The sequence below is a fragment of the Bufo bufo genome, chromosome 3, assembly GCF_905171765.1.
Source record: "Bufo bufo chromosome 3, aBufBuf1.1, whole genome shotgun sequence".
Lineage (NCBI taxonomy): Eukaryota > Metazoa > Chordata > Amphibia > Anura > Bufonidae > Bufo > Bufo bufo.
In genome coordinates, this window is record NC_053391.1 from 685948357 (window position 1) to 685966911 (window position 18555).

General features: G+C 43.0%; 1 protein-coding gene across 3 annotated transcripts in view; it reads left to right on the forward strand.

The window, feature by feature from the left end:
* ARHGEF17 (Rho guanine nucleotide exchange factor 17) overlaps positions 1-18555 on the forward strand; it is a 163363-nt gene that overhangs the window by 113949 nt on the left and 30859 nt on the right. For all 3 annotated transcript variants that reach the window (XM_040426492.1, XM_040426490.1, XM_040426491.1), the window contains exons 4-6: positions 10892-11074; positions 12447-12563; positions 15522-15614. In XM_040426492.1, coding sequence (XP_040282426.1) covers positions 10892-11074; positions 12447-12563; positions 15522-15614 — 393 coding nt within the window. The remainder of the gene's footprint in view (positions 1-10891; positions 11075-12446; positions 12564-15521; positions 15615-18555) is intronic.

Sequence of the window (18555 nt, forward strand, 5' to 3'; positions counted from 1 at the left end):
AAAAATAATGCCACCTACAGGAGGTCCGGGGAACAGCAGGGTAACTGTGTTAGAACCTCTGATGGCAGCACTTTTTGGAATTTTCCATGTTATATAAATAAACCTTAAAGGGATTCTCCAGGAATTATTAAAAATGTCTGCCAGCAACCTGTCCTAGAATGTGAGCAGGACTCTTTTTGGGTCAGTTATTAAACAGAAATATGCCTAAATTAGGCGTATTTCTGGCGCGGTTGCGGCGCAAAGCCCACGGCAGGTCTAAAAATGTGGGAGCGGCAGGGAGCGGGACAGGCCAGCAGGCCCATCTCATCCATCATTTTGTACGCCTCGTTTAGGCGTAGAAAATGGTCTAAGTGTAAGACGACAAGGAAGCTGTCTTACGTTTAGAACTGGCGGTGGATGCACTGAAGTTATGTACAGACCGGTGCCTCCTCATAACTCTGGCAGATCCCCCGCCAGTGCAGGGCTTTATTAAGACCAGCATCTAAAACACCAATCTTAATAAATGTGCCCCTTTGTGTTCACTTGCAGAGCTGTCTAGGTCGGTGAGGGGATCTGGCCTCACTACACTGCTCTACAATAGATCGTAATGATGTGATCCTGCCTACGATATTCCATCACGGCTGAGCATCCTGACAGGAACACTCATCAATATGTAGTATGTGCTAGTGCCAGAGCGTAGTGGGTAGTGAGACTCGCGTCCCTGGCTAGCTCTAAAAGAGTAGGCAACCAGTCCTGCTCACATTCTAGGAGAGGTTACTGGTGGACATTTTAAATCATTCTCGGAGAATCATTATCTGATCTGCAGGGGTCTGACATCCCACACCATCAACCTATTAATACCTTCACAGCACTGTGTTCTGACGGGGGTTTGGTCGGCTGAAATAAGGTTGAAAAAAATTTGATAAATTACCATATATTTTTGGGATCCATGTCTCTCATCCAATACTTGTGTTCTGGATTTAATTTGATCGTATTCATCCACATGGGTTGACTATGGGCTCGATCCTGGTAGCGGAGCAGCTCCAGGTCTCCAGAGATACTCGTCCTCCGATAGTGGAAAATTACCAGTACATTTCCTGCTGCCGGACGTAATCTCAGAGAAACACAACAATGGGAGAAATCGACGTCTGGTTGTCAGTCCACAACTTATATGTGTGAATAGATAAAGCACAAACCACCACATGTTATAGGTCCAGAACCTCCACATGTCCTATTTTCACATACAGCATGAACCTTCAAGTGCAGATTCAGCACAGAACCACCGTGTATTATACATATGCAGCACAGAACCTATGAGTCACTTGAGGATTTCCCTTTAACAGTTGATCCAGACTGTAAAAGCTGAAAAAATGACTGTACTTTGCTTCTCCACACGACAGTGGCACATATGCTTGCTGGTGTCAAACACACGGAGTAGTCGAACATGTTTTATGGTTACAGTTCACAAACGTTGGCACAGTCGTAAAGCAACAGTACACTTGATGGTTACAGTTCACTTCCATAAGACACAGTATGCATGGTGGTTGCAGTTCACAATAAATGTATGCTTTGTAGTTGCAATACACTGTATGTGGCACAGTGACTTTGAGTCTTGTTGTTGGTAATTGCACTTGGTGACATCGAGCAGTTGAACTTCCCTTATAAATCTAAAAATGCTGAGGTTTTGTTTCAAATATAATTTTTTTTACCACTGTTTAGGGATGCAGGACTTGCTATACTGGCTACCAGCTCCGCACTTACATCACTGATAAAATGTGCTGTCAGGCTACTCAGCCTGACAGCATATCTCATGTACTATCACTCTAATACTACCTATTGTGAGGATAGGCCATTAATATTAAAATCCCAGAAAATCTCTTTAAAGTGGTTATGTCACAAAACATATTCTACAGTTTTCAAACCAGCACCAGGATCTGAATACTTTTGTAATTGCATGTTATTAAAATTATTTTATTATTAGTTATTCAATAAAATATATCTGTATAACGCCGCCTACTGTTCATTTGTTTTTTTTCTTTATTTTTTTGTCCGTCTCACTGAATGGGTCGTGCTTGCTCCGTTTAAATCTTCAACTGCCACCAGGTATATGTTCTGTTAGAAGCTGTGGCAGTTACAGGGAGAGAGCTGCAGCAGAAAGGATACGCCCCCTGAGCTGCAGCAGAAAGGATACGCCCCCTGAGCTGCAGCAGAAACGATACGCCCCCTGAGCTGCAGCAGAAAGGATACGCCCCCTGAGCTGCAGCAGAAAGGATACGCCCCCTGAGCTGCCAGGCTGAAGATAATCTAGCAGAGCAATGAATGGGGAGATCTCTGGACCCATGTTTGGTACAGGGCTGGTTCTAGCTTTGTTAGAAAGAGGTTGCCATGTACTGTATGATGTCATTTTTTACATCAATCATTGGATAACCCCTTCAAGGCTCGGGATGTTATAACGGGCAGCCGACATGTAAGCACAGTGTTGCTTTATGAATCAGAGTACAATTTTCACACCTTAATCTCTGGTTTTCTTTCCCTTAAATTTGCTCGGCCTCATTACTGGATCTAGAGATTGATCCATCAGATGTGCCGGGAACATGATGTCCACCGGATATGCCAGGGAGGGAACGCTGATTTTCTTGTCTACTGATACCAGCATAGGTCAGTGTGTGGTGTGACTCATGAATCAGAACATCCTGAAATTCTGCCATGTCCTAAATGTAGCGCACAGTACAAAGTCTGTAAAAGCATTTTTTGCATTTTATAAGTTTGGCCAAATTTTGAGATTTGTATGGTCAAAGAAGAAAAAAACGATATAAAAAATGTCTACAGTCTCGCTAATTGCTGAGAGGTTCTCTTCCTTTGACTACATCCCTCTGTGTGTGCATGTGGAGCATTCGTTATGAGTTTTCTTTGCTTAATGGTCTTTTTATGTTGAAAATATCCAAAACTGTACCACCCCTTCAACGTAAACTATGGATCCTACTTCTAAAGTTAAATTAATGTCATACTTCCTCATCATCAAGCATGGAGAACAACAAAAGTTGGTTGTTTGGGCCAATGTTGGTCTTTTAGGGCTGACTTCTGGCACTGACCATACTTTTTAGTTGTCAGCCTGAGAGAAATTAAAGAAAAACCTAAGCGAATAGAAGGCTTATTAGATGATCCAGACCAAGATGATTCGTGGAGTTGACAGGACCAAGCCGTGACCCATACCCAAGGTTATGTGAAGTTATGAGGACTATCATAGCCAAGTTGCTGACATTCTCCACAGGAAGTAGACGTTACCAGGACACATGTGAAAGAACCTCATACTATGAACAGCCTTATACTTTTTGGGCTTGCCTGATGGCTTCTGTAATGGATTCAAGCTTCGTCATATTTATAGACCTTCAACATGGATCATGAGGGTGACCAAATAACATCGGAAAATGTTTTTTGTGAATGGAATGGTTAGGGAGATGAGGAAAATCTATTGAGTATATGTAAAGACATCTAAGAATTCTATCAAGTCAGGCTCTTCTTTCAGGGATCCTATGTAGACTTAGTTGACCTGCAGGAAGTTTTATCTGAAGGATCTGGCTAAAAGTAGTGCATTTGCACTTGGTTTCTGTACGTTTAGTCAATTTGTAAAGCCTCTTTTTGTCTTATCTTTGGAATATATGCTGGTCCCATTCTTGTACTTTTTGGATATGTATGATTGTATGTCTTTGGAACTTTTTAGATTTCCTCCACCATGGGTGATAGTACCACTTCTGGCTCTTTGATGGGAAGTTTAGCCAACCCTTTCTGCTTTTTTTTTTTTTCTTTTTCTTTTTGGTCCATGTTTTTTATTTCTAGTTTGTATTCTCTTGCTGCATCTTCTTTTTCCACCTGACGTCTGAGCCTATAACCTGAGCCTCAGTTATGAGAGTCGCGTTCCTTTTTGACAAATCTCCTTCTTGGGCTTTTGTAAAATAAGTTTTTTTTTATTTCACTAGTACAGCTTTAGAAGAACAAGGCTACTTTCTATAATAAACAGCACTACACATGTCTGTGGGTTGAGGGTCTGTGCTGCAACACAACATGCAGCCTGTGGACAGGTGTGGCACTGTTTCTAGAAGAAGGCAGGCATGTTATTCTAACCCCGTACAATCCCTCTAACAACTTCTTTTCCTGTTCCTATGGCCTCTTTCTCTTTGCATAGATTCTAATCAGATCGGTTTCTGTCAGACTATAAGACTTTATTCTTCAAGATCTAATATAAAAATGTTTGTATTTTTGATGGTTTCTTCTTAAAAAAAGCCAGCTTTTGATATATTAAAAGATAACCTTGAAGCTTTGAGCGCACATACAGCCATTTGCTTTTATTCTTTACTTTGTAATTCATCAAAGTTTACTTGCTTTTCCTATTCAGGATGACACCAGGTTTTATGTCAGTTGCTGATGAGAACTTCCAAAAAAAGGAAAAAAAAAAATCTTTAATTATTTTTTAAAATGAATATATTATAAAAAGTGAGAGGGTGACTATTTCTTATAACCAGCATGTGCCAATTAAAGATCGTAGAAACAGAATTTCTATTCTGTATTTTTCTTTAGACTTTAAAATCAAGCTGTGCAATTATTTGCAACTCAGTTTAAAATTTGCCGAAATGGAGATTATATATATATATATATATATATATATATATATATATATATATACACTCACCTAAAGAATTATTAGTGCCCCCATACTAATACGGTGTTGGACCCCCTTTTGCCTTCAGAACTGCCTTAATTCTACGTGGCATTGATTCAACAAGGTGCTGATAGCATTCTTTTGAAATGTTGGCCCATATTGTTAGGATAGCATCTTGCAGTTGATGGAGATTTGAGGTATGCACATCCAGGGCACGAAGCTCCCGTTCCACCACTTCCCAAAGATGCTCTATTGGGTTGAGATCTGGTGACTGTGGGGCCATTTTAATACAGTGAACTCATTGTGATGTTCAAGAAACCAATTTGAAATGATTGGAGCTTTGTGACATGGTGCATTATCCTGCTGGAAGTAGCCATCAGAGGATGGATACATGTTCTCATTCTGTTTACGCCAAATTCGGACTCTACCATTTAAATGTCTCAACAGAAATCGAGACTCATCAGACCAGGCAACATTTTTCCAGTAATCAACAGTCCAATTTTGGTGAGCTCGTGCAAATTGTAGCCTCTTTTTTCTATTTGTAGTGGAGATGAGTGGTACCCGGTGGGGTCTTCTGCTGTTGTAGCCCATCCGCCTCAAGGTTGTGCGTGTTGTGGCTTCACAAATGCTTTGCTGCATACCTCGGTTGTAACGAGTGGTTATTTCAGTCAACGTTGCTCTTCTATCAGCTTGAATCAGTCGGCCCATTCTCCTCTGACCTCTAGCATCCACAAGGCATTTTTGCCCACAGGACTGCCGCATACTGGATGTTTTTCCCTTTTCACACCATTCTTTGTAAACCCTAGAAATGGTTGTGCGTGAAAATCCCAGTAACTGAGCAGATTGTGAAATACTCAGACCGGCCCGTCTGGCACCAACAACCATGCCACGCTCAAAATTACTTAAATCACCTTTCTTTCCCATTCTGACATTCAGTTTGGAGTTCAGGAGATTGTCTGGACCAGGACCACCCCCCTAAATGCATTGAAGCAACTGCCATGTGATTGGTTGACTAGATAATTGCATTAATGAGAAATAGAACAGGTGTTCCTAATAATTCTTTAGGTGAGTGTGTATATATATATATATATATATATATATATATATATATATATTTTATTTTATTTTTATCAGATTATCTGTTACCTTGGGGTGGTGATAACTTTTTATATTGATAGTGGAACAAGAGCAAGGAGGGCCTTTTCTTTTGTTTTATTTTTCTTCTCCTTGTGGGACTTATCCATTGTTCTTAAAAAGTTGTGTCCGATCAGTCTTCCACACCTTAAAGTGGTATTCTGGTTGGTTAAAGTTATCCCCTATCCTTAGGACCCCCTGTCTGAGATGACCAGAGTGGCCGGTTGCAGGTTCATTTCTAATTGGAGTTCCCGAGATAGCCGAGACAAAGTTGAATGGAACTTGAACAGGTGAAACTGCGGTAGAGTGGAACTGAAGTAGAGAGCCTGAGAAGAGGGAAAACTGAAGTAGAGAACCTGTAAGGTGGTTAAACTAAAGTGGAGTACCTGGATGGTAGTAGAGCTGATGTGGAGAAAAAAAACTGAAATGGAGGAAAAACTCAAGTGGAGACCCTGGGAGGATATAAAACTGAAGTTGAGACTCTGAGAGGGTTTAAAACTGAACTGGAGACCATGGGAAGAAGTAGAACTGCAGTGGAGACCCTTGGAATAGGTAAAACTGAAGTGAAGACCCTGGGAGGAGATAAAACTGAAGTCGAGACCGGGAAGGAGGTAAAACTGAAGTGGACACTGTGGGAGGAAGTAAAACTGAAATGGAGACCATGGAAGGAGGTTGAGATGTAGAATGTTTTTTGGACTATGGTGAAGAACGTTGGAAGCCACAGAATTATGGAAGATAATTAGTGGGTATAGATGTGATGGTTGGAAGTTTGAAAGGAAAAACATTTAGGTGTCGGATACAGAATTAAGTGGAAGAGCAAACACTGTAGGTTGTGTAACTGAAGTGAAGGTTGGAGAATGTGTTTCTTGGGTGGAGAAGAACGAAGGTGATGGAAATGAGGTGAAGCAAGTTTGAGTGGTTTGTGGTGTAGAAGGTAAATGGGGATGTGGAAAACAGTTTTTAAGACTGATTCTAGAGTTAAGGTTATAGGGATTGAGTGGAGAAGGTTGGAAGCTACATGATTAATATATTGAATAGCAGGATCATTATACTGCGGTCCATAGAACCCAGGAAGAGAAGGTGGGATGGGATTGTACATAACTGAGATGGTTAAAAGTCAGTTTATGTGTATTTAATTCTCTAGATTATTTGGGTTTATAGTATGTCTGTTATTTTTCTGAAGCTCATCTTTGGTGGCTGTGAAGACTGCTTTATAGATCTTATACTAGCCATGTAGAGCAGCTTGATTGTTACCATGTAGAATTATGACTGGCAGAGTGTGAAGAGCTCCCTTGGAGAGGAACGCTACATCTCTGACTCTACTTATGTTTGACGTCTCGCCTGGAAGAACACGAAAAGCGTGAACACACAAAATCTGTATAATACTCTCATCTGCCAACACTGCCATGCCGAAGTGAGGCTTCAGACGACATTTGATCTGTATTTATATTTTTTCCATGGTAGAGTGCAGTGCTGGTACTAGGAGGGCATTGGTGAAGTGGTTTTACCTCAGTAGTTTTTAGTGTTTTTCCAGGATGACATACATCAGTCATCTGACTCATAGTACTGCTCTGCATGACCGTGTGAGGTTGTATGTATATAGAATAAACAATGGGTCAGCACCATGTAATAATGAAGAGCCATACATAGGAGATCCTTGAGGATGGTGCCAAATGGTAGGTAGGTATTAGTCATTTAATTCTTCTCAGATGGATTGTTTGTCCATTGTAATAACCAGGGCCAAATTGCAGGACCTTGGGGACTCCATCACATCTGCAACCTAAAGGGCAGTCCATAACCCACCCCCCCTGATGGCAGATCAGTGATCATTTCCAGCCAAGAAGAGGTGGAGAGGTGCTCATGAACGCCTATTGCTCTCTCCCTTAAGGAAGCCTCTCCCCTCAACTTTCTCAACAACTCCTGTCCGGTACGCGGGTGTGATATAGCGTGAGTTGTGGCCCGGGTCCTAGATGATGCATATTCTTCATCTAACCTTACAACTTCTTAAGGATTACTTGGCAGTAATATCATGGGGTTGGAGCTGGTTCATTTTCTGATCACTTTAGCCTACGCCAAAGACAATTCTTCATCAGTCAAAAGTGTGATGTTCATGAGTTAGGGGAAGAGCAGGTGATTGTTGGAGAGACCTCCTAATTTAGAGGCCTTCACTTGAGAATTTGAACTTGAGTGAACGGTAGACTTCACTCTGGACTCCTCTTGTTGTGTGTTCTCTGACATCGCTGAAGGCTAACCAGGTCAATGGTGGAAGTAGAGAAAGCTCTTAGAAAGTGCTTTACATAGGTACAGATGTGGTAGACATCATGTGGACAGTAGGGCCTACTGTACGACCAATGAATTGTTTTCTTGAAGCTGTTTGAACTGCACAAATCATGTACTTGAGCGCTTTGTCATCGAGTGGACATTGAAGATGCAGTCACATTATGAATGTTTTCATTTGAACAGGAAATCTCTGTGTAGAGTCTGGTATAATGACTTCCTGAGGCCTGCAGTCTGGCACGCCGCCCGTACATTATATTCATTCAAACCTCTCTGCAAATTACAGAAATTGATTTCTTGTTACACCTTCTTAGACTAATTAATAAAAATGATGACTTAAGAGTTTAAAAATCATGATTTTCTTTTACATAACACGCAACTGAGGGATTCGGTTCACCGAGGGGTGGGGCGATCACTGGAAATCTCAGGTGCACATGGGCCTAAGCCCCAACCCCTGGTGCGCTGAAGCCCCCATTTGCATGGATGAAAGAATGAAAGTCTTCTTGGGAATGCCACAACTGATTGTCACAAGACAGGCACCATTTTAATCCGTAGGATCAACCCTACTAGGCAGTATGTCTTCTTTAATATGGTTGTTCCTAATGACAGGTGCTCTTTAAGGGCTTTGATGCTACTGCCAGGAATGGCTTGGAACTAGTCAGCTATTGGAGGTAAAAGGTGTTATTTTTTTCCTTTGAGGTGTGGGGGTTAAGATTTTTTTTATTGGCTTGTCATAATCCCAGTAGTAGCCATGAGAAGACAGCCAGTCTGTGGTAGTATGGGTTAATTATAAGACCAGTCCACCATTTTCGGGTTGTGTTTTCAGGAACCATTCACTCTGTTATCAGTAGATTGTCCAATTACAACCTACTGTAGAAGGTTGATACTGCTAATGGGGCAGGTAGTCCTGAAGATTACTTGGAGTGCAACCTGAATTTCTACAGGCAGTGGAAGGGGATGAAGAACCAAAAAGTCATCCAGTATCTGCTATACCATCAAGACTCCATCACCTGCTTGCTCACAATTCCCCCCCCCTCTCATCTTCTGTACCTAACCCTACCAATCTTCTCCTCCACTGCTCCTTGTCTTTGTGTGCTTTCGAAGGCTTCAGATTCCCAATAAATCTGGTTTAGAACTGTTTTGTGCTGCATCCAGACTATTTGGATTTCCAGAGTATTTTTTGGCAGTGAATATGAAATCAATGAGCTCTGTGATGTTTTTGGATTCCTGTTCAGGGCTTGTGGTGCTTTGCGTTTCCTACGCTCGTGCTCTGGATCACTCCTGTTTGGTGGTTAGCCTTATCTACATTGACAATCGAATGTTCTCGTCAGGAATATGACAGTTCTGAGGCGGAATAAATGAAAATGTAACGTAACAGTCATGCCGGTCTCCTGCCAGCTCTGCTGAGTGTGCGCAGTTTTTGAGATCTGTCCTAATAAATTCCTTGAATTATGCATTATTTCCTTTTGTGGTGTGATTTTCACTTGGCGCATGTCGATGGTTGCCTGTTTTACATGGTTTTGAGTGATAGGTTTGGTCTGGGGTTCCTCGGTCAGTCAAGTTTTCCACATTTTTTGGGAGTTATGAACCCAATGGAATTTTAATACCAATGTAAAACCAAAATACCCTTTATATCGATGACGTTTCCCCAGTAAATTGATGTTCTTGAGACCCATTAATAGGGCTGGATTATGGGCAAGGAACCTGGAGCAAGTGTTTTGCGGCCACCACCACCTTCAGGATCTAACCACCACCTGTGTCCAGAACAGTTCTTCTGCCCCATCCAGCATTTTTCAGTATATAGGGAGTGTATACACAGTTTATCTTTGGGAACCACGCCCCTTGGGAAAATGGGGGTGCCTGATAGTTGTTCAATCTTCTCATCTAGCCAGGAAGAAGTCAAGATCACGCAAGTTTGTGGTCTCAGTTGGAGTCTAAGAGAGTGTTTCATCCATCTGTCTTAAATACCACTATAGACTTCAGTGGCTACTCATGGCCATCTCTCACATATGTGGCTTCAAAAGGAGGTCAGTCTAGGTCCTTGAGGTGGCATCAGGCCCTTTCCCTTGTTAAGTTGATATACAGTCTGGGTTCACAGTTGATGATTTTAGATAACCCCATTTAGAACTAAGATGGCCAGAGGTCCATCGACTGATAACCAAAGAAGCTGTCTACTTCTGACCACCCGCCTTCCAACCCCACTAAAAACATTCACAAGTGTCAGTTGTGGCCTGGACAAAATTATGCTCCTTCCAGACTGGAAAGGGTTAATGGATTTAATGATTTGCACCTCAACAGTTTCTATGTCCGGTCATTGTCACGGAGGTTCCTCCATGTAAAATGGCATCACATCCAGATTGTTCATCCACTTTCTTTCAGAAACAGCATCTCCCCTGTCCACAGGTTGTGTCTGGTATTGCAGCTTTGCTCCATTTATTTGTATGGTGCTGAGTTGTAATTCCACACACAACCTGTGGACAGGGATAGCAAGGTTTTTAGAATAAAGCAGCGATGTTTTTCTAATCCTGGACTGCCATGGTGTATGTCTGTGAAGGTTCTCATTTATCCAGGTCATGGTATATCTGTAAAGAAAAAATCAAGATAACTGGACTTACTGTAGATTTCTTGAAAATGTTTCACTCGTTCTTCCAACAAGCTTTCTCAATTCTTTCTCAGAATTGAGAAAGCTCGTTGGAAGAACGAGTGAAACGTTTTCAAGAAATCTACAGTAAGTCCAGTTGCCTTGATTTATTCTTTACAGATCTACCATGGTGTATGTAATGATGACTTGGGCGGTGCATGATATTACACACTGGTGGTCACTGACTGATCTATCTCCTCTAGGGTTACATGAAACCACTGAAGCAGCCGGAGAACTCCGTCCTCTGTGACCCGTCTCTGGTGGATGAGATCTTTGACCAGATCCCAGAGCTGTTGGAGCACCATGAGCAGTTCCTGGAGCAGGTCAACCACTGTGTGCAGAATTGGCCGGACATCCAGACTGTGGGGGACATGCTGGGCGAGTCGGTGAGTAGCAGAACATTCTGGTTCTGAGAAGAAGGGTCCTAGATCTTGCTATCCACCATATTTAAGGTCCATCTTTAAGAAGTTACAGACAGTGCAAACCTGTGGTTGTTTATTTGGCAACCATACAAAGAAGCAGAACTTCCACATGCACAAAGATAGCTGTGCTGACACCTCATCTGGGTTCCATTCATTTCAGTGGAAGGAGCAGTTGGGTAGAAGACATGACAATAGTCGTCTGCACTGCGGGTCATGCTGGTAGTTGTAGTGTCTTATATAAAGAGTAGATACAATTGCATTATTGTCCAGTAGTCAGTCATGTTGGGGGTTGTAGTATTCTATGTATAGTGTATAATAAAACTGTTTTATTGTCATAATCAGTGGTTGGGTCATGTTGGGGGTTGTAGTGTTTTATGTATAGAGTATGATACAGTTATATTATGGTCACGTAGTCGATCATGTTGGGGGTTGTTGTATTCTATGTATAGAATATAATAGGGTTGTATTATTGTCATGTCCAGTGGTCCGATCATGTTGGGGGGTTATAGTGCTCTATGTATAGAGTACAATAAGATTGTATTATGATCATTTCAAGAGGTCAGATCATGTTGGGGGTTGTAGTGTTCTGTTTAAACAGTACTATAGAATTTGTGTTGTGGTCAAACTGGGGATTGTAGTGCTGCATGTATAGAGTATAATAGAATTTGTGTTTTATGGTCATGTCGAGTCAATTGTGTGATGGTCAGGTTGGGAGGTGTTTGTAGCCAGAGATGAAAATCCACCTTGCATTTCCCTTACTCGTTACCATATTTTGCAGTGCTCAGTAATTGAGTTCAGATACATTTATATTATGCAGCTCCTCCATCCTCTCAGGTTTAGGCATCTGCGTCACACAATCTAAAATGATTACTTTCTAAAATCTTCCATTAGCTAAAATATTATAAACCTAAAATCTTGAATTCTGATCTATCTCCATAATACAGCAGATTAGGAAATGTTCATCTGGGTCTGGGACACAGATTGTGTTCTTACATCATGTAGAGAAAAGAAAACGATGAAGAGCCGATAAGACAAATAAATGAGTAAATACAATGTTTCTTCTAGGCGAAGTTATATGTTCATTATCTGCACAGAAACTTCACCCAGAAGAAAACATTGTAGCAGATCGCCAACCGGCACCTAGGGGTTGAATTGTTTGCTGAGCACGGCCTTCTCTTCATCCTGGAAATCGGTTGTGGTCCCATGAGAGACTATTAGGGAAACGTGACAAGAGGCAGACGACCGTATATACCGTATAATCACTCCCATATTTCCTGTCTTACAAGAAAATATCACATGTCCAGGTCGTGGGATTAATATTTTGTTTACTTTGCAGTTTTCCAAAGAAATCCTGGTCAGCATCTACTCGGCCTACATCGATAATTTTCTCAATGCCAAGGATGCAGTCCGGATAGCAAAGGAAGCTCGTCCAGCTTTCATCAAGTTCCTGGAGGTATGTTCTGTGCAGGTGGTATCTAGGTGGACACAGTCATACAAGTAGCATAATGACAAAAGGTATAATTTGTACAAGCTCCTTTAATACTATTACAGTACCCAATCTGTGTTGGCACCTTAAGACTTGTACCCATATGTAATCTGCACCTCAAGAACCGTGCCTGTTCCTCAAGACTGTGAAGCTATACTCAAAAACCTTTACTTACACTGATCACTGAGCTTCCTCTCCGAAAATTATACCCTTATCCAACAGTGTCATCCAACAAAGAGCTTCATCTCCAGACCTTGTACACCATATCCAACAAAGAGCTTCATCTCCAGACCTTGTACACCATACCCAACAAAGAGCTTCATCTCCAGACCTTGTACACCATATCCAACAAAGAGCTTCATTTCCAAACCTTGTAGCCAATGCAAATCTTCCTCTCCAGACCTTGTACCAATACCCAACACACAGCTTCCTCTCGAGATCTTGTACCCATACCCAACATAGAGCTTCATCTCCAGAGCTTGTACCTAAACTCAAACAGAGCTTCATCTCCAGACCTTGTACCACTACCAAACAGTTTAATTTCCAGACCTTGTATCCTTGCCCATACCCAACAAAAAGCTTCATCTCCAGATCTTATATCCATACCCAACATAGAAATTTATCCCCAGTTCTTGTACCTAAACCCAACAGAGAGATTCATCTTTAAACTTTGTAACTATACCCAACACTTAGCTTCATCTCCAGACCTTGTACCCTTATCCAACACACAGCTTAATTTCCAGACCTTGTACCCATACCGAGCTTCATGTCCAGACCTTGTACCCAAACCTAACCCAGAGCTTTACTTCCAGACCTTGTACCTATACCCAACACAGAGCTTCATCTTCAGACCTTGTACCTAAACCCAACACAGCAATTAATCTCCTGATCTTGTACCCATACCCAACATAGAGCTCCAGACCTTGTACCCATACCCCATACAGAGCTTCATCTCCAGATATTGTACCCAAACCTAACATAGAGCTTCATCTTCAGACCATGTACCCAAACCCAACACAGATCCTCCTCTCCAGGCCATGTACCCAAACCTAACACAGAGCTTTGTCTCCAGACCTTGTACCCATACCCATCACAGAGCTTCATTGCCTTGTACCAATATCCAACACAGAGTTTCATTTTCAGACCTTGTACCCATACCCAACACAGAGTTTCCTCTCCAGATCATGTGCCCAAACATAATACAGAGCTTCCTCTCCAGACCTTGTGCCCATACCCAACACAGAGCTTCATCTTTAGACCATGGACCCAAACCCAACACAGATCCTCATATCCAGACCATGTACCCAAACCTAACACAGAGCTTTGTCTCCAGACCTTGTACCCATACCCATCACAGAGCTTCATTGCCTTGTACCAATATCCAACACAGAGTTTCATTTTCAGACCTTGTACCCATACCCAACACAGAGTTTCCTCTCCAGATCATGTGCCCAAACATAATACAGAGCTTCCTCTCCAGACCTTGTGCCCATACCCAACACAGAGCTTCATCTTTAGACCATGGACCCAAACCCAACACAGATCCTCATATCCAGACCATGTACCCAAACCTAACACAGAGCTTCCTCTCCAGACCTTGTACCCATACCCAACACAGAGCTTCTTCCCCAGAACTTGTACCCACTTACTCAACATAAAGCTCCAGACTTTGTACCCATACCCAACACAGACCATGTGCCCAAACATAATACAGAGTTTCCTCACCAGACCTTGTGCCCAAACCCAACACAGAGCTTCATCTTCAGACCATGGACCCAAACCCAACACAGATCCTAATTTCCAGACCATATACTCAAACCTTACACAGAGTTTCATTTCCAGATCTTCCCAATACAGAGCAGCATTCTAAGTAGCTGACTATTAAAACAGACTCTATAGAAGATGCTTTTAAATATATTTTTTTTATATATATATTGCCGTCTTGGTAATTTAGTTGCCAAAATGAGTGTAATGATAAAATTCCCCTCTGTTGACCTCAGCCCGTGGATGTCCGGAGTGCCGCGCCGCCTCTTTATTATTACACTTATTTACTCTGAATCATCCTTGTGTCGTCTGGATGGTATTATTAAGCCTAATTGTATTGTTGGCAATATTATTTTTATTGCATCTGGAATGAATTGCCTCTAGACTTCTCCGTCGCTCTGCGGCGCAATAAAATGATTTAATTTAGTCTCCCCGACTCGGTAACGCCATTCAGCGAAAGAAGAAAATAGATGCGTGACATGGACTGTGAAGCAGAACCTGTTTCATACTGAGCCAGCTGAAGAGGTTGCTGTTTTCCTTGGTCTTTGTAGACATAACAAAGAGCATGCAATGGCTTCTGGGGGGAGAACGGTGGGAGGTAAGGGAAGCAGTGCTGCCCTGGGGCCACTGGCATGCTCTGAGAAGAAGTTAGGGACCCGGAATGTGGTACAGATGGTCAACTTGGCTTCAAGTCATCAGGAAAGATCACAGGTATGATTTTCTGTAGAAAGATGACCTATCTGGTACCAATTACCGCCTGCTGTCATACGTAGCCTGGGCACAATGACTGACAGAGTGGTTGTAGGCACAAGGCTTTAGCCACAGCGTAAAAGCTACCATTACGAAACGGTTGCCCCACCCCAACAAGGGCACTTTTGCGATGGTGGTGGTTCAGGTCAGGAAATATCCAGTACTAGAATGTTCTCTAGTAAAGGATAATGGTGTATGATGGACCTCTTATAGGGTAGGTCCCCTGGAAGCAGGTTTCAGGTCATGGTTTACCAGGGTTCCATAATTGTTCTAAGTGAGGTGTGCTAAATTGTGGCTGGATGCCGGTATAAAATTGGGAAATGTTGCATGAGCCCGAGTATGGGTGAGTGGTCCTGAACTGCTTTCCCCATATCAGGGTAAAGTTTCATTATTTTCTTCTTTTCATCACAGCAATGCACTCGTGAGAACAAGGAGAAGCAGGCGCTGTCAGACCTCATGATTAAACCCGTCCAGAGGATCCCACGTTACGAGCTTATCGTCAAGGTAAGAAATTCACACAGTTCTCAGTCAGGGGCCACAGTTAGCCTCTGTGTCCGGGAGGCTGATGTCGACAAATACACACACTATATGGAGAAAAGTATCAGGCCTAAAATCTTAATAGTTGAATTCAGGGGTTTCATTCAGTGCCATTACTACAGGTGTATAACATCCATTTCCCCAGCCATGCAGTCTGCGATTACCACAGGTGTATAACATCCAGCCCCTGGACATGGAGTCTGACATTACCATAGGTGCATAACATCCAGCACCTGGACATGCAGTCTGTCATTACCACAGGTGTATAACATCCAGTGCCCAGCCATGCAGTCTGTCATTGCCACAGGTGTATAACATCCAGCCCACGTACATGCGGTTTGTCATCACCACAGGTGTATAACATCCAGTGCCCAGCCATGCAATCTGCCATTACCACAGGTGTATAACATCCAGTGTCCAGCCATGCAGTCTGCCATTACCACAGGTATATAACATCCAGCCCACGTACATGCAGTTTGCCATTACTACAGGTGTATAACATTCAGTGCCCAGCCATGCAGTCTGCCATTTCAACAAGTATAGAACATCCAGCCCCCGGACATGTGGTTTGTCATTACCACAGGTGTATAACATCCAGTGCCCAGCCATGCAGTCTGCCATTACCACAGGTGTATAACATCCTGCCCATGTACATGCAGTCTGCCATTACCACAGGTGTATAACATCCAGCCCATGTACATGCAGTCTGCCATTACCACAGGTATATAACATCCAGTGCCCAGCCATGCAGTCTGCCATTACCACAGGTGTATAGCATCCAGCCCATGTACATGCAGTCTGCCATATCACAGGTATATAACATCCAGTGCCCAGCCATGCAATCTGCCATTACCACAGGTATATAACATCCAGCCCACGTACATGCAGTTTGCAATTACTACAGGTGTATAACATCCAGTGCCCAGCCATGCAATCTGCCATTACCACAGGTGTATAGCATCCAGACTCTAGTCATGCAGTCACCTTTAGAGACATTGGTGAAATAACTGCTTGAACTCCAGTGTGGTCCTGCAGTAGGATGTCACCACTGCCACAAGTCACTTCCTGAAATGTCTCCCCACCCCCCTAGATATTCCACCAGCACCTGTATGCGGTATTATTGTAAAGTGGAAGGAACCACAGCAACTCAACCAAAAAGTGAAGACCATGTAAAGTTACAGAGCGGAGTCATCCAGTGCTGAGGCGCATAGTGCATAAAAGTCACCAACTCTCTGCTGACTCCATAACTGCAGAGTCCAGGCCTCCTCTGCCATTAACATCAGCACAAAGACTGTGCTGTGTCAGGAGCTTCATGACATGGGTCTCCATGCTGAGCCGCTACATACAAGCCTTACATCACGAAGCACAATGCCAAGCGTCAGAAGGTGCGGTGTAAAGCACACCATCACTGGACTCTGGAGCAGTGGAGACGTCTTCTGGGGAGTGATGGATCACACTTCTCTATCTGAAGTCTGATGGACAAGTCTGGTGAATGCCAGGAGAATGTTACCTGCCTGACTGCATTGTGCCAGATGTAGTCTGGTGGAGGAGGGAAAATATTATTGGGTTGTTTGACAGGGGTTGTTTGACAGTTCCAATGAATGGAAATCTTAAAGCTTCAGTATACCAAGACTTCTGGACAATTGTATGTTTCCAGCTTTGTGGAAACAGTTTGAGAAAGACCCTTTTCTGTTTCAGCATGACTGTGCCCCAACGTACAAAGCAAGGCCATAAAGCCATGGTTGGTCTGGTGTGGAAGAACTTGACCGGCCGCACAGAGACCTGAACTCAACCCCATCATACACCTTTAGGATGAACTAGAACGGAGATTGTGAGCCAGGCCCTCTCCGACATCAGTGTCTGACCTGCCCATGGAAACAGACAGTGGTTTAGCTTCAACTCGGTGTCAGCCATGGACCTACTAGCTAAACTCCAGCTGTATTACTGCCACCTGAGCTCCCACAATGCACTGCTCACTGGTAAAAGGAATACAGGAAAATACAGAATGTAGCTTTGGATGTAAAAGGAGAAAAAAACTGGCTTTAGGTATCAAACCTGTGCTCTCTTGTCCCACATCGCCATATGTCACCCCACATCCAACATTGACCTGCAGTTGACATCACCCAAAACATGAGCAAGAAATCTCGGGAAGTCTCCTCACATATATCTCTAAATCCTCCACATCCTATGCAAATTACAAGGAGTGTGTATCTAATCCTATCATATGTGATACTGACTGCTGAGCTTCTGTATCGAATTCTATCATTTTATACTGTCTGCTAAACTTGTGTATCTAAGAAATTTCACCCAAACTGCCCGTGCCACTAGAGGTCCCTGGAGATTTCCCCCTGCCACAGCCTACCCTACCAAGGCCAACTCGAAGGGCTGCTGCAGCCACTGGTTTTAGATACCCCAGCGCCTCCCTGACTCTCAGCTGGCACATTCTCGGTCCAGAATATTCCCACTTCAGCTTTCACATACTAACAGTGCTCCTTGTTTCCCACCTGCTAAATTACTCTGCGATCCTCCTTCTATACTTGACCTCTGTCTTCTGCATTACTGTGTCCTCTTCCTTATAGATTTGTCCTCTGCTTTCTACATTACTGTGTGCTCATCCTTCTAGACTTGACCAAAGCCTTCTACATTACTGTGTGCTCAGGGGCGGATTGGCCAAAGACCCTACAGAGAGATTTCCCAGTGGGCCGATGCCTAGGAAGGCCACTCGTTTTGCTCACAGCTGCCAGCCAGGTTCATAATAATCTGATTGTCTCTTACACACCTGCCCTCCTGAATTCAACTGTATCAACATCCTGAGAACAGCTATAAAGTTGAATATTGTGGTGCAGGTGGCAGTATTTTGTACCGCGCTGTGGTATTTGGTTCAGCTGGGGGGGTATAGTGTTCTGCA